Below are 21,476 nucleotides of genomic sequence, written 5' to 3'. Positions count from 1 at the left end.
CACGAAAAGCCCGTGCTCAGCGACTGCTCCAGCACCAGCCCGTCGGAACTCAACGGAAGCGGCGCCCCCTCTGCACCGTGAAGGCCGAAGCCACACACACCAAATCCCTCTCCGACATAGTTCCTATCGCGTGAGTGAGGGACCCCTATGGGGGTGGGATCAGTGGAATATGATAATGACGGGCTCGTGGGCGTCCAAAACTTTCCGCAGGTGCTGGAGCACCCACCTGCTGGTTTGTGGAGGGAGACAAGGAGGCGCGGAGGAGGGGCGAGCGAGAGTTGGCCGTCAGCGTTCTCTGTCCCAGGCACGTCTTTGGCATAGCAGACATAACGCATACTACATACTACATTCATATACATATATACACGATATACACATGCGTAGACGCATGAATTACGCACACCTGCATGATTGCACAGAGCGCACGGACGGAGAGACGAGCGTGCCATGGGCGACAGGACCAAGAGATAGAGAGAGCGAGAGCGAGAGAGGAGAGGATCGTACGGATATCGGAGACGGGACAAGACGAAAAAAAAAGGGAGAAGGGAAGGAGAGAGAAGCATAACGAGAGACACGGATTTCTCAGGGAGGCGCCCGCATTCTTCCACACACGCATACATTCACGCACCACATAAAATTCAGGCGAGCAGGCAAGCGGGCAAACCCGCGCTTGCAGACCGCCGAGAGAGAGGGAACACTACATACATATACATGGATATATATATATATATATATATATGTATGTATGCGTATAGACGCCAGAAGATGAACATCGAAATCATGAGTGACAAACAAAGGAAAAAAGAAATGTTGGGAGGGGTGGGGGTGGGGAGACGAGACCGCGTGCACGTGAAGGAAGATGCTCAAGGGAAATATGGGTTACACATACACAGATCTACACATATCTATGCGGGGCGTTAAGGCTGTCGAGACAACCGCGATAACTCGCCATTCACCGGGTGGCGCCGGACCCGCAACGCGAGGGACGGCATGTTTCTATCTGCTGAGGGACGCGTTGCGTACTCGGGCCATCACGGGAAGAGCAGCCGCGGATGACCGCGCACAAACACATCAAGGGCACCGACTCAGGTGGACGAGTCTTGACGTGGAGGCGGTTGTAGTGGGATGTCGGTGGGGGATAGCGTGGAAGGGGGGAGACGCGGTAGAAGCCCCCCCTCCCCAGAAAAAAACAACGACAACAACAGGAACGAAAAGTGCTAGAACGAGAAGCACTCATGCGGCCACAGATGGAGCGCTGCTGAGTCACGCAGTCGCTCAAACGCACAAACAGAGACACTGAGGTACACCTTCGCTTGACATGCCACTCCCACCTTCCATGTCTGCTGCGTGCGCGCTTCGATACCTCGTGCTCCTTGTGCGGCACTCCATTGATCCGTTTTGGTGCATCCAGCCTGCACGGTGCTCGCCCCTTCTCCCTCCCCCTCACCCGTCCCCTAATCAGGAACGCCGCCGCCTGCCCTTTCCTTTCTTAGCTTGCGCCGTTTCTTCCCTTTCCTCGCCTGCCTTTTCCCCATCTGTGAGCTGCCTTTCACTCCTTCGCTCACTCAAACACAATGGGTTTCTCGTCCTCCAGCAGCCGCCGCTCCTCATGCTTCATGGCATCGCCGAGCTTCTGCGCGGACGACTTGGACGACGAATGATTTCTATTCGGCTTGTTCTGCCGACAAGATGTAATGGGCGCGTCGTACGTCGCCAGGGCACCCCTGACGTACTCGGAGGACGCGCCGGCGGTGTGGCAGGACGGCACATCCTGGTACAGCACTCGCCGCGCGTTTTGAAGCTCCTTTGCGATCGCGGTCTTCATCCAGCCCACAATGAAGGTCGGCGCCCAGCCGTTCGGGCTCATGCAGGACACGTACGTGCAGTACGTCTTGCGGCCGACATGTTGGAAGCGCCAGCCAAACACGACGGCGCCGCGCACGCAGTTGTCCTTCTCGATGGTGATGCCGGCCGTATCGCGGTAGTCAACGCTCGTGCCGTAGATGTAGTAACACCGCTGCTCCGGAACATAGCGCTTCTCGACAAGGTAGATGAAATCTCGGGCCGCCACAGGAGGCGGGGCGCTGTACCGGTTGTACTCCACATGCCAGTCGCGGATGCCCATGCGGCAGAGTTCCTCGAGGTGGTCGTTGTCGTTGCCGATGTACTGCGCCGGCAGTTCGGGGTTGCGGGCGATGACGTCATACTGGCAAAGGTTGTTCGAGTAGCGGTTGCGCTCCTCCAGGCTTTGGGCGTGCATGAAGGTCAACACCTTCGCCGGTGACACGCTGTCGAGCGTGAGCGTGACGCGGGCAAAGTTGTACGAGCCGACGTGGGGACGAGTAAAAAGACGGATGTCGCCCTCGCGATCGGTGAAGTCTACCAGCTTAAAGGGCTTGTGGGCCTGCACGTCTGAGATGGTGCTGTGCAGCAGCGGAAGGTCATCGCTCAGAAGGTCTTGAACAGCCGCGTACGTATCGTTCAGGACGCGCTCCGTGGTTTCCGTGTCCTCGCAGTCTTCGATCACCTGCAGAGGGAGGGCGCACGGGTAGGGAGGCTGCTCAGAGCCAGCGGCGAGGCCGGTCTTGGACGCCGCCTTGTACGCGGCGTCACCGATAGAAGAGACGAATTTGAGCATGTCAGTAGACGGCAGTCAAGAGACGACGTGGCGGATCGGTGTGCAGTGCCTGGAAGATGAGGAAATAGGAAAGGAGGGTGAAGAGGAGGGCGGAGGCGAGCGAATCGGGCAAAGGGCAAGAGACGGCGGCTTGGCGCACCACGTCGACGGAGCGGGCTGAGTAATGCCCGCAGCGGTGCGGCAGATAGAAGATACAAGGCAAGCAAAACAACAACAAAAACAGCCGAATGATAACAATGAGGGAGCGCGCGGCGCGAGAAGTCACGTCTGACTCACTCAGATGGACGCAGACGCACGCAGAGAGAGAGAGAGGGTGATGGACACGCAGGAACAGAGAAGACCAGCAAAGCAGAACCCCCTCCAAACAACAAGGAGCGAAGAACACACGATGATATGGCAGAAGACAGCAAAAAAAAAAGAAGGATGATGGGGGGAGGGGAGGGGCAAGAGAAGTATCCAAAAAGGCAACCGAAAGAATTAGAAAGAGAACCTCCTAAAAAAAAAGGGACAAGAGGGATGACGGGAGCACTGTTCTTGTCGCGACGTAGAAGAGGTTAGGGGAAAGGAGGGGGAGGGGGATGCGGTTCCTTCCGTTAACGTTCGCCGTTTCGGTGCTAACCGTTCTCGTTAAAGCCTCTCCTGTTTCTTTTTGAGTGTGTGCTGTGTGTGTTGCTCGCTGAGCCGTTTGACACCGTACGCACTTGCACACGTCACACGCGTCAGGAAAACACGCGCGACCGCAAAATCGCGCTCGGTTTCGGCCACCTTCCTTAACCAACAACAATATAGTGCTTATATATTTAGATAAAGATCGTACTGCACCCTACGCCCTCCCGTGTACAGTCGTACAGACAGTGCCGACAGGCACACACGCACACGTCCAGGCACGCGCAAGAACAAAACAGAAAGAGCAGCAGCTGTGCGTGTGTCGGCCGGAGCGGAACGTCGCGGCGGTGAGCAAGGGGAGGAGGGAGAGCAGCGACAGAGCAGCGAAGGGAAAAGCGAAAGAAGACCCAAGGCGCAAACACAAACGGAAACGAAGACGAAAACAGAGAGCGCGTCCGCGGCTGTTTCCTTGTGTGTGTGTGTGTGCGCAACCGCGTCAGGGAGATGAGGAATGAAGAAGGCTATGCTGTTGTGACAATCATCGTAGCTGAGCAGATGCGTGCATTGCATGTATGTGCATGTGTGCAGTATGTGTCGGCCACGGAGAACGGGGAGACGATGCGGAGAAGGTAGGGTGGCGGCACAAGGATGGAAGGAGAGGCCTCGCCGAGTTCGGTACGGCGCCAAAGACATGATGCGTCGGCGGGAAGAGGTGCAGTAACAAGTGCGACAAGCGAGGAAGAGCATGAGGCCCAGCCACAGCACCCCGTGGACAGCGGCGTGCTTCGTGCTGGTACGCTCGCCGCCGAGTCTTTTTGTTCTCTTTTGGGGCGTCAACCCTGATGACGTTTCGTAGCGCACGCGAGACGACACGCCATCACACAGCTGATGAGCATGCAGCCTGCGCTGGCGAGGGCACAAGAGAGGACGGCGTATGTGAGACATGCGTGGCTGTGTGCTTGCGTGGGGGCTGCACTTGCGAATTGATCTTGCCACGCCAACGTCGTGTCCCTCATACCACCCATACAGACAAGCACAAGCGCGTTTAACAGTCAAGCACTTTCCTGTGAGCCGTTCGAGGCCTTCCTCGCTGACGGTATAAAGAGGCACTGCGCGCCATTACACCGCACGAGCAGGGGGGGGGGAGGGTAATGAGAGGATGCCGGCTCATCCACCTCGCAGATATGGACGGCTTTCGCCTCCTCCACACCACAGCACAGGTTGTTGTTTTCTGTAGCCCCCCCCCCTGTGATAGGGAGCCCCTTCACCATCGTTCCTGCTTAATCGAGGCTGCGCTTCCACGCCAGGCGTAGCACGTGGCGGAGAGAGCGCATCCACTTCCCCATGATGTCCTCCGCCATCTCGTTGCGCAACACCACGGCGATGATGCGGCGACGCTGCGCCTCGACCTCATCGGCGTCCACGCCAGCCTCCACGTCGAGCGTGCCTTTGCCGGCGCCGTTGTTGCCATCATTTTGAATGCGCTCCAGTCGCCGATTGTAGCCGGAGAAGTCCAAGTACGAAAGGAAGAGACCGTTGGCTGGCGCCATCGGGATGCCTCGCCGCACGCCCTTGCGCAGCAGGACGTCGCGGATGTAGCTGTCAGGGAGGCCGCCGGCGGCAATGCAGACCACCGCGCCAATCATCTTGCGAATCTGGTTCAGCATGAAGCTCTGTCCATCCAGCTCGATGCGCACAACTTCAATGCCGCCGGCGTAGACGTCGCGAATGTGCTGACGCATGCGCTCCCGCAGCGCCGCGTCCGCGCTCTTCGGGATCTGCCGCTTTCCTTGCTCGGAGACAGACGCGGCGGCGCCCTGCAGCTCCGCCGTCTCGCCTTCGGTCATCCACTCTTCATACGTCACGGCCACCCGCTCGTCGGGGGAGTAGAAGTGATTGAGAGACCAGCTATTAATGCTGTGCTGCAGCAGTTCCTCCTCTGGCGACACAACGAAAGGGTCACTCACGACGACGCTGCGGATGAAGCGGTAACACGAAGCGTCGTAGCTGCGGCCGCCCGGGGTGAAGTTGTGGTAGCAGTGCGTCCCCTCGTACTCGTGGAAGAGGTGGCGAACGTGCTGCAGCTGTTCCGCGGGGAGGCGGTAGTTGGCGACGTGGCGCATCGCGTCAGCCGGTATGCTGCGGAAGAGAATCATGGACTCAAAGAGACCATCGTGGAAGTGTGTCGCGTAGTTGTCCTCGTACGGGCGGGCCTCTGCGGCGCGCTCCAGCGCGGCCTGCACCTCCGCGTCGCTGTCTTGACTCTCCACGTCGCTCTCGTCCTTCCCCTCCTCGCCATCGTTCAGCGCGACTGTGCTCGTCGGCCTGGCAGGGGTCTCAGAGGACAAGACTAGGGGCTCGGTGTGCAGTGGCGCCGTGGCCTCAGCTGCGGAGACATCACCCTTCCCTTCCAGCGGTGACGTCGAGTCTGGCGGCGCGGCCCCAGTTGTTGCCGCCGCCACAGCACGTGCAGCCACCTTGGCATTCTTGCGCTTCGGGAAGTGTCCCTTGCTCTTGCGCGCGCTGTTCTTGTGCTTGCGACGCCGCGCCTCTTCTTCCTCGTCCGTCACCGTGGCGGCGCGCGGGGGGTCGCGCTTGCCATGCTTGCCGGGCACAAAACCCACCTCCTTTAACGTTGGCTTGGAGGGCGCCAGAAAGGCTGGAAAGTACGTCTTGGTGTATTCCGCCGCTGTCATAAGCGCGAAGGTGGGCAGGTAGTACTCGTAGCGGCGCCCGCCACAGTTCAGGTAGGCGTTAAAGCTGCGAGTCACCGGCACGACGGCGTAGACGTGGATATCGCGGGGAAGGGCCTCGTTCAGCAGCCGCTTGGCCTCGTCGCAGCTGAAGACGGCGGCCTGAGCGCTGTTTGCGTCGTCTTCGACGTCGCCGTCTGCGTTGTAGACCTCACCAGCGGCCGCGCCTTCGGCGTGCTCCTGCAGGGCTGCTACACGCTTCTTGGTATACGAGGGGTCGTAGGGCAGCATGACAGCCACGGACACGACGTTGCGAAGCGCATGCACACCCTTGTCGGTGCGGCTGGCCCGCTCGAAGTTGAGCAGCTGCTGCACCTTTACGTTGGAAAAATTCACTTCGCTGATCATGTCCGTCTCGAAGAGCGCCTTCATGAGCGCTTCCTCGACTGTCGGATACTCCGGAAGGTGGTTCCACTGCAGCCCGCAGTAGCACTCACCGACATAGCCGAAGATGATGCCGACTTTCTGCTTCCTGCGCACTCGCTTGAGTCCGTCAGGGACGCGGTAGTACTTGTACGGGGTGCAGCCTGGAATAATCGGCTCGAGTGGCGGCGCCTTCGGTGTCGGCTGCCCCGCCACCTTTGCCTCCTCTGCAGTTGCAAGAGTCACAGCATCTGCGCTGGGGTTCGGCATGATAGTGCTACTGTGTGTAGGGGTGGTGGTAGGGCGGCGACGGAGGGCCGAACACGGAAAGGCAGACGCCTCAGTGCGCGCGCTCTGGTGCGTGTGCGTGTGTGTGTGTGTATGTGCACCGGCGGTGATGAGGTGGCCGCTCCGGCAACGTCGATCTTACATAGGCGAAAACGCGCAGAGGTATGCGTGTGCACGTGCACGCAGCGATACGCAACCGTCGTGCGGAGAAGGGGCGAGACGGCGGAGCACACAGAAAATGTGCACTCCATGTGTGGGGGAGGAGAAGGACGAGAGGAAGGACGGGAAGAGATGGCGGTCATGCGGTCAAAGTCGCCGATACAGTTCGCCGACAGTGTCTCCTGCTGACGGGGGAAACAGAAAACCTCCGTCGCACACAAAAAGGTAGAGTGAAGGGATTTACGAGGGAGACGGAATGCTGGGCTCATACCACATGCGCGCGCGCCCCCCCACGCAACCGAGCACGTCGCCTCGTCCACCTTCGCTTCTGATGAGCTGTCCAGTTGGGCTTCGTTCGTTTACGCGTGCGTGGCATCTGCGTGTGCAGCGTGGGGCTGCAGATTTGAGTTGGAACGAGAAACGAGAAACGCGCATGCACAAATTCGCGATCGACTGAGGCATCCAAAGATGACGCGCGAGTCTATCAGTGAGGGAGTTGTCTGCACGCGTGAAACGACGGAGCGCGGACAAGCACGGATGCAGACAGATTCGTACAAGCGAGAGCGAGCGCCCACCCACGCCCACGCGCACACGCATACGAAAGCGTAGGCGTAAAACGCAAGAAAACACTTCGGACTTATTCGACACGTTAACGGCATCACAGTTAGCGAAACAAGTGAGAGGAACCAAAGCCAAAAACAAACACACAGCACGGCTGAGAGAGAGAGAGATAAAGAGGGCGGGGCGGGGGCACGTCACCGCACTCTTCTCCTCCCCCACATCCCCCCGCTTGCGCACACGCACACCCGCCGACGCATACAAACACCGACCCGCAAGTATGCGCGCGCGCACAGGCCTACACAAAGTGCATGCACGCAGACACGCGACACTCCTGCACTTCACGCCTTCGCCCGCTTCATCGCCTTCTTGGTCGTTGCGAGAGCAGCGTTGGACGCATGAAGCTTCTCGCTCTTAGCCTCGACGCGCTTGGCCTTCTTTGCCGACAGCGCCTTCTTCATCTTGTGGCTGCCGGAGTCGCGCGCCACGGTCACGTCGGAAAGCTTCTTGCTCTGCCGAAGCACTTTGGGCATGCCGCTCTTCCCCTTTTTCCTCTTCTTCGAGGTGACCGCAGCCTCGCCAGCGAGGGACACGCCCTCTCTGAAGCGCATCATGCCGTCTGGGCCAACGTCAAACATGTCTGCGACGTCTTCTGCTTCATCGCGACCGGCGCCGTCCTCTCCGTCGCTCGCGTGCAGCTCTCCGCTGGCGTCGAGATCCGCTTTCGAGGCGTCTGCCTCGCTCACGTGCGCTTCTTCCTCCTCTTCTCCAGCGGCGTCTTCTTCGGCGGCGGCATCGTCGATGCCGAAGAGCTGCGCAGGGATGTGCTCCACTTCCCCGCGCACTCCCTGTAATTTCTTGCGCCCTGAATCGGTGAGCGGCACCAACAAAACGCCGTTGCGCGCACTCGACTGCACGACCCACCGACCGCGCCGAGGCTCCTTCGCCGCGGCAATGAGGAGTACATCGCCGTTGCTGCAGAAGCGAAGCGAGTTGACAATGGCTCGAACAGGTAGCTCTGCGACTAGCACCAGTTGCGGCTCCGTCCCCTTCCTGGATGAGGGTGCCGCGTCGCCGTTTCGGCCGTCATCTGTGCGCTTCCCCGGCGCCGTGGCCCCGGCGCCAACGCCGACAACGTGCCACACGCGTACCACTCCGTCGTAGCTGCCAGTAGCTACTACATCGGCATATGGCACGGCGGCCACGGCGGTGATGGGATTCGGATTACGCCGCTGCGCATCGACAGTGCCGAACGACGGCGCCGTCGCGTGCTCACGTGCCACTCGATCGCCATCGTCCTCCTCCGCGAGCTGCGCCGCTGCCTTTTCCAGCCCCGTGCCGTCGCCGATGAAGCCGTAGCCGTGCGCTGCTGGAACGACGACAAGGGGCTTGCGACGGTTCACGTCGAAGACCACGACGGCGCCGTCCCTCGCACCCGCGACGATGATGCTCTCATTAAGCATCGCCACGGTGTCCATAACCACGCTGGGAGGCGGCGGCGGCGGCGAGGCGGCGGCGGCGGCCGGGGTGAAGCTCTTCTCCGGCAGCCGGGCCGGCGCGTAGTTGTACGCCTGCTGCGTGGCCGCGTCCATCTTCCAGAAGCGCATCGTGCCGTCCTCGCCAACCGTCGCCGCCGTCTCCTTGCGCAGGCAATCCAGGAAATGGGTGGGCCCTTCATGACCGAAAAGCTTGTCGACGGCGATCATCTGCGGCACGGCCCACACCCGCAGCGTGCCGTCCTCGCAGCTGGAGTAGAGGGTGGCGGTGTCCATGCGGAACTGCAGCCCGGTGATCGGCTTACGGTGCATGCAGAGAAGTCCCTTGTGTGCCTTGGTGAGAGTCTCCCACACACTGATGGACCCGTCGATGGCCCCAGCTGCCACGTACGACGGGCACGACATGTCCACCGTTGTCTTTTCGAAGACATCGCGCGCCGTGGGGCGGTTCGCTGTCGTGTCACTGACGGCTATCGAGACGATGCCGGATGGCAGTACCGGCTCTAGAAGCACCTTGCGCCGCCGCTGCAGCTCCGCCTTGTCAGAGACTGACATGCCGGCCCCGCTGGTCGCGAGGGATATGTCTACAAGATACACCTTTCCGGACTTGTCACCATACACGATGCGGTCTGTACCGAGGGCCGCCACACACGTAATGGAGTTGCAGTTGTGGGCAATCCGCACAGAGTGCAGGTCGTGCGTCTCCGCTTGGTGGCCGAGGTAGTGTCGCACGGAGGTGGACATGTCGCGCTGCTTGACGCCGGCCGCCAGCCGCGCCTCCTCCATCAACTGCGCCCGGCGCTCGTGAAAGACGTCACCGTCGAGATCGTCCTCGAACGTCACTTCCTGCAGGCGCGTGTTTATGTGGTCCCCGAGGCTGCGGATCATGGCCGCCCGGTTGCCGTTGCCGCTGCCCACCGCCTCCGCTGCATCGGCGCTGTTCAGGACTGTGCGACTCTTCTTGGGATCGACAAAGTCGTCCGCGCCTCTTGAGGACGTTGATGCCTCCGCAGCCTTCTTGCGCGACGTGTGAAGCTGCGTGTTCTGCTGACTTAGCTTCTCATGCGCCTGGTGTTCCCTGCGCACAGTGGCGCTGATGGCTGCCCGCTTGGCCGCCTTCTTCTTGGACAACATTACAGCGTCGGTGCTTTCAACGTGGAGTGAGGAGGCGGGTTCGAGGTCAGGCCGACGCGCACGGCTGCTCAGGTAGGGAAAAAATACGGAGACCGACGTATACACGCAGACGCGCTCTGATGCGCGCTCCTATCACGCTGCTCCAGCCGGTCCCGTGTGCGTGTGTGAGGGCTGTGCGGAAGAGGCGTGTGGGTAGGAGCCGATGCAGCTGTCTTTGTGGTTGAGCGTAACGCTACTCGTGGCCCACAACTGAGGAGAAAAAAAGGGGCGACGATGCAGCGCACACTTCAAAGACGACTTAACTCGTTTTTTTTTTTGCAGGTCGATCGCACACAAGGAGCACGGGAGAAGAGAAAGGTGGAGCCGTGGACGGCGTGTAGGCGCGTAAGTCATGCACGACACACAACGCGCTGCACAGGGAGGCATTTCTGCATGTGAATGAGCCGGTGTTATCCTGGGTCGACACGGCGTGCGGAATACACCGCATACATGCGCAAAGTACGGTTTTGTTTTGTCTTCGGCAACGCGTGCATTTCGCTACCGTGGCGCATGAACTGCACGCCACCACCGCCCCTCCCCCTCTGGCCCGTGTCACAGGCACCCATCGCGTGGCGCAAAGCAGCGGGAGACGCGCGGGTACGGCGATGCGCCGGCTCAGTCGTCGGAGCACGGCCCCTGCCTCGAACGCAGCCCACACCCCGCTTCCCACGTCGCTTCATAGCCGCTGCCCGCATTATGCCCGTCGCCCCCCTCTCTGCCGCATCCCCGCCGGGGTGGCTCAGACTCTCCGCCAAGTAGTCGGTGTGAGGGCCGGGGATGTGTGTGTGTGGGGGGGGGGAGAGGATGCGTTGGAGTCACACTGACACGTTGCCTCCCATATGGATGACGCAAGCGTGTGCACTGTCACCGCTCACTCCGACGCCACGCCACCCAGGACCCCGCTACCGACATCAGCAGCCATACATTGCTCTGCCTTCTCTACGTTGTAGTCACTCGGCCGCGCCACTGCCAGAGCTGGCACGGCATATGCAGGGATAAGGGGGCTGCTCGGGCTCTCACAGAGGGGGTAATGGGCCCTGAGGCATTAAGCACGGAGAGGCGCGGCCGGCCATGAGCGGGGCCTCTCACCGAGACTTGAAGAAAAAAGTAAAGAAAGGAGCAGCCGAGCAACGCGGAAAAGGAAAGGAGAACGCGAGAGGAAGATGAGGGGAGCACCGCCACACACGCAGACATGCGCCCAGTCACGCATACTCAAACCTTTCACCAACGCCGTTGCCATTCTCTGATGCGCAAGCGCGCTTCTCGAGGTTGTATCATCTCACCGACGATCACCGATCAGCTGACGTACAATGAAGTGGCTGCGCCGCTGCACTGCCATGAACAAGATGTGTGCCACCCAATACCACGCCATGGCCTCCGGTGTGGAAGCCGCGAACACAACCGTGAGCTCCGCTACGCCAAGCGCACGAACGGCCTCCACCCAGGCAGTATAAGATACGCCGCGGTGAGAGGCTGCGGCCACACTGAATCGGCCCTCCTTAAACTCTTCAGCGTCGCCGCCAGCGGCAGTGCCATCAGTTGGCACATCGAACGGATTCTTCGGCGAAAAGAATTGCTCGGCCAGTGCCGCCAGCGTGGCCGGGGTCGGCTGAACCACTGCGAAGGCGAGGGCGCTGTTGTGGCGCACAAACAACATGCAAGGAGCTGAAGAAGAGGCGGGTGCAGCACGCAGCTGCGCCTGGTAGCGCGCCGCAAGCTGCCGGAACTCCTTCACATTCTCCACGGTGGCGATGTTGAGCAACGGTGACGGCTGACTCTCAAACAGCAGCCGAATGCTCGCTGAAGGGCAGTCGAGCGCGCGCGTGGCTGCTGCGGCCGCCCGCGTTGTTGCCTTGGACTCTTCGCCTTGAGCAGCGTTGAGGAAGGATGCGTCGCCGCCTTGGATGACCACGCCATACCACAGCGGCACCCCGCCAGTGCAGCCAGGCAGGTCACGCGGGGAGCAGGTGGTCACCGACATGTGGGACGAGGACAGGAGTTCCGTCAAGGGGGCCGGTGTACGGTAGTAGAGTTCTTCCTCCAACCGATAGTAAAAGCTGTCCCCCACGGCGGGCGCGTAAAGGATCTGCGCGAAGCGTCGGGTGCTGCGAGACAGCGCCGTGAAGTCATCCTGCGAGGCAGACACGTGCAGGAGCATTAAATCGAGCTCCGTGTGCTCTTCCCACACCTTTGGCCATACCGTCCTGCCTTGCTGCTGACGGAGCTCCCGCGCGTAGCGAGTGAAGTTGACGGCGTAGCACCAGAGGTAGCCGGTGCTGTTGAAGCGCGGCAGACACACCGGCACCCACGCCTCCCCCAGCTGCCGCAAGATCAGCGAGCGAGCGTAGCGGTACAGGAGAAGCGCGTCGTCGACATGAAGACAGCCGCAGAGCGCAGTGTCAGGTCCCAGTGCAAGGGGCGCGGACACAGAGACCTTCGGGTCTGCGGCGTAGGTCTCGGGAGGTCCGACGGCGGCCACGAGGTAGTTTTTAAAGTACAGAAAGCTGAACAGCTGGTGTGCCGGCGGCCCGACGGCGGCGTCGGCGCAGCTGCGGTAACAGCACAGCAGCGCTCTTTCCACAACTCGACGCTTCTCTACGCTGAGGGCCAGCGTGGCCACCGCGCCAACAGCGTATGTCAGCTCTGTCTGGTGGGACTCGATGAGCTCTCGAAGCGCCGCACGGTCGGCCGAGGTGTACGTGGCCATGACGTCCAGCCCGGGTGACCTCGCCAGCAGGGTGTTCACGGTGGGAAGCACGAGTAGGATGCAGTGGTGGACATGCCGTAGCTGCGCCAGGCAGCAGCTAGCCAGTGGCGGCGCTTCGCATTCTCCCTCCGCGCTCGACATCTCCACGGCGCCTGCTGGCAGTGAGGGGGCCACGCTGCGCACTGACATGAGGTAGATCAGCTCACCCTGAACGTAGAAGAAGAGTGTCAGGGCTTGCACTTGCGCGTTCACGTCACCTTGATGCGAGACCTGGCCGGACGTCGACCTTGAGCGGTAGTAGACCACCTGGCGCAACTCATCCCTCACGGCCGCAGAAGATACGGCGCCATCCGATCTGGGAACAGGCTGGGACGGCCCCCGGCTTTGCTCGTCGCCGCTCTCCTTGTCTTCGTGTATGTGCAGCAGCACTTGAAGGAGGGCACACAGTGGACTGAGCTGCTCTTCGTGGCCATGCTGAGAAAAGATGGGCTTGCCGGCCCGTGTCAACACCAGCACGTGCCGTTCATGCTGCCAGAGTACAGCCATCGGGTCATCCTTTTTGCCATCGTCGCTCCCGGCATGCAAGACAGCGGCTGGGCGGCTCATCGACATGGTCGGCGAGGGAGCCCTCCCGTATGGAATCCCCTCAGCGAGGCTGATGTGCGGGAAGCAACGTGAGGCGAGGTGAGATGAGGGTAGGGGCGGGGGGGGGAGGAGGAGGCGCAGGATGGAGTAGCCGGGGGTGGGGGTGCATTGAGATCATCGCAGAGAACCGAGAGACGTAAGAGCAGCAGGGACGGATGGCGCCGGCGGACTGGAGGCGCCATCGTACAGGGAGGCCAGCTCTCTTCACGCATTGCTTGGCTTATGCATAGAGAGAGAGGCGGACAGGCATGCAAGCAGGCAACCCCGCCTTTCTCCACCCTCACACCCCACACAACATACAAGGAAAGCGGCACCACTACCTCATGACTCGTAAGATGAAGTCTAGCACTGTGTGCACGTGTGACTGTCTCTGCGCTCCATGGAGCTTTTCCTGTGCATCCCTGTTTCGCTTCCACCCCTTCACTGCCATCTCCCCGCCCGCCGGCCCTCTCCCTCACGCGTCGGCGCTGCCCCCCACCAACCACCCAGTACTCCATGGATGCGCATGGATCGTGCGCGGATCGGCACCGCGTCTTGAGCGAAAGAAAAAAGAGACGCGAGTGCGTGCAGTGTGGGAAGGGGGGGGGGGACGGAGTCGCAGGAGGAGGTGAGGGGAGAAGCCCCTTGCAGAGAGTGCTGCACTGATTGCTAGTGCTCCTTGTTTCGGTTCTGGGACTGTTGCACACCCATCGCGTATATGAGGGCTACTGGGAACCAGACAAAGAAACAGTACTGAGAATGGCATGGCGCGCAAGCAAGATTACACACACCCACGCAACCTCGCCCTGTCGTGCACACCACCGAGCGATACAGCTGGGCCACACACGAAAACGCAGATACGTACATATATATATATATATATGTGCACATATACACACACACATGCCCACCTGCGGATGTGCGCAGAGGAAAAATGCAGACGAGGGAAGAAAGCAATACAGAAAGCATGATGAGGAGACGGAGTAGCAGACACGAAGCATCCATTGAACCCTAAAAAAGAAAGAACATCACCGCCTCCCTCCCTCGACGCGGTGCTAAGCTGCCGCATGAGTTGCGAGGCGTCTTGTGTTGAGGCATGCAAGCTCACGTGCACATCTCTGGGCAGGGGCATCGGTATGCATATATGGGTGTGATGACCACCCATGATTGGTGCGAAGGGGAGGAGAAGCACAGCCCCAACCGTTGGGCGTTACACACGTACACATTGCATCAACGAGTTGGCAGAACGCCGCCAGGAACGGAGCCAAACGCGGCCGCACGCTGCCTGACGAAACGGCCCGGGAAGAGGAAAAAAGGGAAAATAAAGCAACAGGGAACAGCGGATGAAAATATGCGGTGAACAGAAGAGGAGGGCAGGGGGAGGTGTGGCTGGCCTCACGTGGCGGCGGCGGTGATGCACACAACGGCACGCATACGTACCCGGCCATGCACACACACACACACACACACGAGCCGAGCAGCGCCACCGACGGAGGTGGGAGGGTGGAGAAAAGGTTTCGAAAAGAATAACGCCGTATAGGGCTGTCCGGTGATCAACTTGGCGGAGTAGAACAAAGAAATGCGCCGCGGCATTGGTGGCGACAGGGAGAGGAAAGGAGATGGAAACACAGGGCGACGATACGTATGCACACACAGTCACCCCCGCCCTCCCATCGGCACATTAGTTGCGTGCGGACCTGAACCAATCGGTCGGGGAAGGGTGTGCACCTGTCTCCGTCATGCGTGGCTAACAGGGTACGCTGCGTGCATGAGGTCGCACCTCTTCGCGTCAGCGAAGACGACGGGCGACGGACATCGAATCACACGCGCACTGGACAGGGGATTCGAAAGAGCACAAACATTTTCAGCAGCACATACAAGCATGTGCATCATGCAGAGAAAAGGAAAGAAGAGGGGGAGGGGGCGATTCCGTAAGAGAACTAGTGAGAAGGCAGACGGGGATAGATGCGAAGATCAAGAGACTCGCACACCTGGACCTACAGACGTATGCATGTTGCTCTGTGAGGCGCTTCCTCCCCTTCCCCCCTCCCCACCAACACCGCCACCTGCCTTTTCCCAGCGTTGCCTACAACCACACAAACCCTTTACACATAGATAGCCCTTCACGCACACACACGCCTGCTCTTCCGCTGTGCCGTCGCCTTGCACACACCTCCTACGCTCCCTTCCTCGAGCCAGATATCCACCGTGAAAGAGAAGAGGTGACGCCATAGCGCCTACTGTGTACGTCGGGACACAGGCGCTCGGCGCTTGCAATGGTCTGCTCGCAATGCATCTGCGTCTGCACAGCTTGCGTGCTACCCTGCCCGTCGGCTGGATTTCTAGTCGGAATCAGCTCCACGACTCGACCTGGTACGCTGAGGGTGATGTCGAAGGCCAGTGCGCCTTGGTTCCCCGTCACAACGCCACGCTTCTTCCCCAGCTCCGTCGCCTTTTCGTCCGACAGGGGTTTGAAGCAAGGGATGATGATGTAGTCCCCCTCCGGCAGCGGCGGCAGGGACAGCACCGGTGCCTGCACCCCCGGCGACTCCAGACTCTGGTGCCATCTCACCCACGCCTCGATCGAGCCGCCCAGCCCCATCAGAAATGCGCGGTGACTTTCATTCTTGACCGTATGGCGGACAAATGTCATGGTGGAGAATAGGGTGCGCAGCAGTCGCAGTCGCTGTGCTGGACTCGACGTCAGCGCGGAGCGCACGACGGCGCGCAGCCGATCAACCGCGTAACTAGCGCTTGACCCTGGCGAGAACGAGGTGCTTTTCGCCGGTGCCGTGTTCTGCAGGTCCACATCGATGAACAGGTCGAGTTGCGGCACCGGCGCCGCCAGCGATCGCTGCGCGCTCTCTTGTGTGAAGGGTACGGAGTGGCCCTCGTCACCGTGCAACTCGTAGGAGAAGTTCGAGGACGTGAGGACGGCGCGCACCTCCGTGTCGTGTGGTATGAGGTTGCCCTTGATGCCGATGTTGCACGCGTGCGGCGAGATCAAAAAGCCGTCCGCGAAGGCCTGCAGAATGACGGAGCGCATTTGATCGCTCGGGTCCGGGTGAGACATGAGGAAGAAGCTCATGTTCGTCTTGTCCTTGTTTTCGCGGTCGGAGAGGGCGATGTTGAAGGAGGTGTGATAGTACTGCCGCAGCCGCCGCGGGTTCTGGACAAGAACTCCGTTCCGATCCAGCAGCACCGTGTGTGGCGATACACTGTCGATCACCGCGCCGTCCACGGACCAGGCACCGCTGCTCAGCACAACATCGCTGCCTTTCATAACGATCCCCTGCACAGACCGTGGCACGTACGCCTTGCCTCCTTTTCCCGCTGCACCGCCGCCGGTCTGCGTTTTGCGCTCGGCCGGCGGGTCCTTCTCCTTCGTGCACATGTCATCTCTGCCGGTCCGTCGCACCAGCAGTACTTTCATCTTGACCGTGGAGAGCGCCGGCCCAGCCTGCATCGACTGGCAGATGCGCAAGGCGAAGTACGAAGGCTTGTCAAGGTGGAAGTAGTACTGCGTGCCCGTGTACAACACCTCAAGCGTGGCGTCGTGCGGCAGCAGCACTGTCCGCGTGCGCGACTCGGGCACGGACCACAGCCCCTGCACCGTGCGGGAGTGAATGTCGGGGTGCTCTGGGATGGCGTGGATCGTGATCGTCTGCCTCGGTGGCTTGCGCTGCGCCTCCTCCTCGATGAGATCATTGACGTTCAGGTCTGCCGAAGCAACGTCCAGGTGTGAGAAGCCGCCGCCCATCGCCGCCTGCTTCGCCTGCTCCAGCGTGGCGTGATGAGCGTGTATGGCGAACATCGGGAGTTTGTTGGGGTTGCGCTCCAGCAGCGGATCGAGACACGTGAAGAGCGTTAGGGTGTACGGAAAAGTGCCCTTACCACGCGGCGGCCGGTGACGGTCGTGCACGTCCATGACGACCACGTACTCCCGCGTGCCCGGCAGGCAGTCGAAACCGAGTGTGATGAATTCGTTGCGGTTACCCTGCGCCATCGCCAGTGACTGCAGTCCGCGCGGCCCTTCGGTTTCGCTGACGATGCGCCGTCCTTGGCAGTCCCCGAAGCAGCACGTCACTCGACGGCCACGGCTGTCGCGCATCTTGCACTGCGTCAGAGACGGCAGCGTCGTCACCTCATACACGCGCAGCCGCACTACTGCCCCGCCCCCGGAGAGCTCATCTACAGTTTTCTTGTCAAGCATGTTGTTGTCGTGCGGCAGCGGGGACTGGTCCCCCGCGTGTGGGCAGAAAACGAGGAATAAGTGCGTGCACCGGTCGACCAGGTGCGAGCAAATGTGAAACTGCGGCTGCCGCGCCATGTGCTTCCCAGCGTTGCGCATGTCATAGATGCCGTGGCAGCACAGCCGTGTACAGTCCTCTGGCGTCTCAGATCCGCTCGGAAGGTCCCAGTACGTGAAGGGGCTCCAGTTGATGCTGCAGTGATCAAAATGTGCGAGCGCCTCCTCCCACGTGACGCAGAAGACACCGGCCTCGCGGTGGGCGTTCATGTAGCCCAGGTCGAGCAGCTGCTCCGCCGTAAGGGAGGTCTTGAAAGGTGGCTCGAACTTTCGCGTTGACGGATCCTTCGTTGTGTCCCGCAGCATGATGGCGCGAATAGTGGGTTCCCCGGTGGTGCTCAAACGCTGCGTGATCATGTCGATCACGGGATACACAACCGGTGTCACGAACCACTGCGCGCTCTGCATCACCCGCTCCGACGCCGTGAGGGGCGGCCGGCCAGCACACCAGTGCGCCGTGAGAGTCATCATGAGTCGCCCAAAGTTGTAGCCCTCCATCAGCACCGACCACATCTCCGATGGCCGCATCAGACCATCCACGGTAGGCTCCTCGACTTCGCCGGCGCTGCGGAAGCGAATCACCTCAGGTATCCACCCGCATAGCTGGAACAGCACCGCGGCGCTCTCCATAAGGGCGAGGTTGATACCACAACCGTTTGCCTTGAGGAGCCCCTTCTCCAGCAGAGCCGGGTACAACTCGAACGTGGCGGACGTGAGACAACGAAAGAGCCCGCTCTCCGGCTCCACCGGCACCCGGTCGTCCACCTTCACCATCCGCGTCGCCCCATTCACGATCATCGAGAGGCAGTATATACCCCCGGTCGGGTTCACCACCGGACAGCCGAAGATGTCCTGCGGGTGGACAATGCTGCGCAGCGGACTCCAGCGGGGGAAGAGATGGTTATAGTGCGCGAGGGCCTGCACGCTCGCGTGGATGCCGGTGCGCCGGTAATCCAGCTCCCTGAGGTTGGACGGGATGCCGCACACACGGCCGTCAAAGATGTCTAAGACGCTTGCAGCGCGAATCACCGTGTGCCCGCGAATAAGCTTGCCCTCTTCAGGGAAGTGCTTCCGTGCCCCTGGTGCCAGGTGCTGCCGCATCAGCACCAGCTCTCCGAACCGCATGCCCCAGTCCCGGCCCATTTCCAAGCTGTAAATCGCGTACGTGCAGGAGTCCTTGAACTGCTTTGGGAACCCAGGCTTGCGGTCGAAGACGCCGGTGACGAGGTAGCCCTTCTCTTCATCATCCCAGAGGTGGAGCACGTATGAGTAGTCGCCCAGCTTGATGGTGCCCCGATTTTGGAGGAAACGCATCGTTGGCAGCGGGATGGCGTTATGGTGCAGAAAGGCTGGCGTTGTCTTCGCCCGCATCTGCTCCAGCATAATCTCGTATAAGCTTGGCGACTCCGCGGAGCGCTTGCTGATCGCAACCGGTTTTGACCGCTTCGGCCTGCCCACCTGCACCACTTCCCTCGGCACCTCCGCGACTTCGTCATCGGATGGGGCGGACAAGTTCTCGCCGAGGTCGTCGTCCTTTTCCATTTCGTGCACCCGCGGCTGCCGTCTGCCGCTCAGCACCTCCTTCATGAAGAGTGTGTCGAGATAGCCCTTTTCCACCCCAGCCTTCCGGTAGCACACCATCAGTTGCTCGTACAGCTCCTCTACCGTGGCACACGTCATCTTCGCCCGTCGCGTGCTAGGGGAGATGGACCCCCTTGACTTCAGCTTGAGCCTCTCGGCTTCCTCGCGTGGCGTCGCTTCCGCTACCACGCGCGCCACACGCTCGCGCTGTCGCCGCTGGCTGCTGTCTGGGGTAGCCAACTCTAGACTGTCGTCGCACTCCTTGCTCTCATGGTAGTAAAAGGCTAAGATGTACTCGTGTGCGGTGTAGCAGCGCAAATCTGCGTCGGTCTCTTGCTTAGACATGGTTCTCTTCCAGAAGGCCCTGTTGTTCGTCGACTTGTCCGAGTCAAGGCCGCAGCGCGGCTCAGCGTCGCAGCGCTGAGTGTCATTCGCATCCTCGCCCCCCTTCGACTCGGATGCATCTGACTTCACAAGGATGGAGCAGAGGGGTCGCCGCACCCTGCTGCAAGTCCGGATCCCCTGCTCACTTTGAAGTTGCAGTTTCTTGCGCACGTATTCCTGCACGGAGCCCTTCGGTCGTGTGGAGGTGCCGGCGGTCCTTTTCGCGGTCTTGTCGGCGCCGCTCGAGCCGTTCTCGCACGCGCCACTGGGGCATTGGCGCACCGGGGGCAGGAGACCCTCTCTGCGAGAGACGGGCGGCTTTGTCACGACATCATCTTCCTCACGTCCAGGTCTGCTGCGATGGACGTCGCCGCCGGTGGCGCCAAGCACGTTCAGCTCAAGTTTATGCTCGCTGTCGTCGCCACTCATCGCAGAGGAAAGCGCGCGCAGCCCACCTGTGGAGTCGATGCGCGCATGTGCTCCGCCCTCGGTAGCCATGATGAGGTCATCGCCGCTGTTCGTGTGCTCCGGCGCGTGGCGTGCATTTTTGGAGCCCTTCATCTGGCGGGTCCGTGACGCAGGTTGCCCTGCAGCATCATTCAGGATCTCCTCCGCGTTGCTGCTGTGCCTGCGGCCATCCGCGAGATCGGAAGGCGATATCACGTACCCCGGCCTACCAGAAATCGCGGACGGCAGAGAAGGCAGAATCTTGTGCTCGAAACCGAACTCTCCCACCGACGCCATTGCAGACGAGGGAAGCAGAAATGATGGAGAGGCACCCCCTCCTCACTGCCGCACCCGCGCTCTCCTCACGTGTCGGTGGGCACACGGAAGAGCAGAGGCAAGGGGGGAGGGCGGCCGTGGCGGCAAGAGAACCAGGCGAGACGAGCAGCAGCGATGCAAAATGGGAGAGCAACCAAAGGCAAGAGAGGAGGAGCACACAAGACGCAGACACCGACAGCGCCGTGGTGAGGCGATGGGAGGGAAGGCGCGTTGGAGAGAAAGCAGCGACAAGTGCGCGTACATACAAGAGTGAAGTGGAGTATACACGAGGAAGAAAAAGCAGACGAGGAAGGTGCGCAGTGACGCAGGCTCCGTTGATGATGCACCTGGAACAGACAGACGGACGGATGGACGGACACGCACAATAGGCGACAGACACAGCGAGGTGAAGAGATGGTGGAAACAAAGGCCGAGAGAGGTCGCGGCGTTCGTTCAAGAATATATATATATATATACCTTTATGCAAGACGCTATGTATGCGTGCGCCGCGGGTGGGGGTGGGGTGTCGGGGCTGGGCGAGGAAGGAGAAGAGAAACAAGCGAGACACACACGCCCCGAAGAGCAGGCGAACACCTTAGAGGCGGACAACAAGAGGGCGTGAGAGAGAGCACGCAAATGGGGATCGAGTACGCTCAATCAACAGCGTAGGAACGGATGGAAAACAAAAATCGACCAAGCGACAACACAAGTCTTCACCACAGCGGCGCACCAGCAGGCACACAGGCAGAGCCGAAATAACGGAGAACAACAAAGACGGAGTGCCCGGAGAGGCGGGAAGAGGAAAGGAGCGGAGATGCAGACAGTCAGCAGAAAAGGTGCAAGGGAGACGTAGAGGGGGAGGCAGGTGGTGGCGAGGAGGGGAAAGGCAAGCAGAGGCTTGCGCGGATGCGTGGCCGAGACTGAAAAGACTCAGAGACAGACACAGAAACAGGCAAAGATGCACCACACAATGGCCTGAGAAGAGCATACGATAGGGTGAGAAGAAAGGGAAGCTAGGGGTCAGAATGGAGGGTGGTGGGGTGGGGGGTGGGGAGAGGGCACACCAAAATGGAGT

General features: G+C 60.7%; 5 protein-coding genes across 5 annotated transcripts; all 5 read right to left on the bottom strand.

The window, feature by feature from the left end:
- Positions 1-1,561: 1,561 nt before the first annotated feature.
- On the bottom strand, positions 1,562-2,638 carry LDBPK_340340 (hypothetical protein, conserved; the record flags this gene model as incomplete). The annotated part of the gene is made up of 1 exon (XM_003864151.1): positions 1,562-2,638. The coding sequence occupies one exon, from the start codon at positions 2,636-2,638 to the stop codon at positions 1,562-1,564; it is 1,077 nt and encodes a 358-aa protein (XP_003864199.1).
- A 1,886-nt stretch (positions 2,639-4,524) lies between these two features.
- Positions 4,525-6,630, bottom strand: LDBPK_340330 (hypothetical protein, conserved; the record flags this gene model as incomplete). The annotated part of the gene is made up of 1 exon (XM_003864150.1): positions 4,525-6,630. One exon carries the CDS (start codon positions 6,628-6,630, stop codon positions 4,525-4,527), a length of 2,106 nt encoding a protein of 701 aa, XP_003864198.1.
- Positions 6,631-7,706: 1,076 nt separating this feature from the next.
- Positions 7,707-9,995, bottom strand: LDBPK_340320 (hypothetical protein, conserved; the record flags this gene model as incomplete). Its single annotated transcript, XM_003864149.1, has 1 exon — positions 7,707-9,995. The coding sequence occupies one exon, from the start codon at positions 9,993-9,995 to the stop codon at positions 7,707-7,709; it is 2,289 nt and encodes a 762-aa protein (XP_003864197.1).
- A 1,318-nt stretch (positions 9,996-11,313) lies between these two features.
- On the bottom strand, positions 11,314-13,353 carry LDBPK_340310 (hypothetical protein, conserved; the record flags this gene model as incomplete). The annotated part of the gene is made up of 1 exon (XM_003864148.1): positions 11,314-13,353. One exon carries the CDS (start codon positions 13,351-13,353, stop codon positions 11,314-11,316), a length of 2,040 nt encoding a protein of 679 aa, XP_003864196.1.
- A 2,188-nt stretch (positions 13,354-15,541) lies between these two features.
- On the bottom strand, positions 15,542-20,200 carry LDBPK_340300 (calpain-like cysteine peptidase, putative; the record flags this gene model as incomplete). Its single annotated transcript, XM_003864147.1, has 1 exon — positions 15,542-20,200. The coding sequence occupies one exon, from the start codon at positions 20,198-20,200 to the stop codon at positions 15,542-15,544; it is 4,659 nt and encodes a 1,552-aa protein (XP_003864195.1).
- Positions 20,201-21,476: the final 1,276 nt, after the last annotated feature.

Source organism: Leishmania donovani, chromosome 34 (assembly GCF_000227135.1).
Source record: "Leishmania donovani BPK282A1 complete genome, chromosome 34".
NCBI classification, from domain to species: Eukaryota; Euglenozoa; class Kinetoplastea; order Trypanosomatida; family Trypanosomatidae; genus Leishmania; species Leishmania donovani.
The sequence above is the reverse complement of the archived record's forward strand: the minus strand, read 5'-3'. Positions and strand labels throughout refer to the sequence as shown.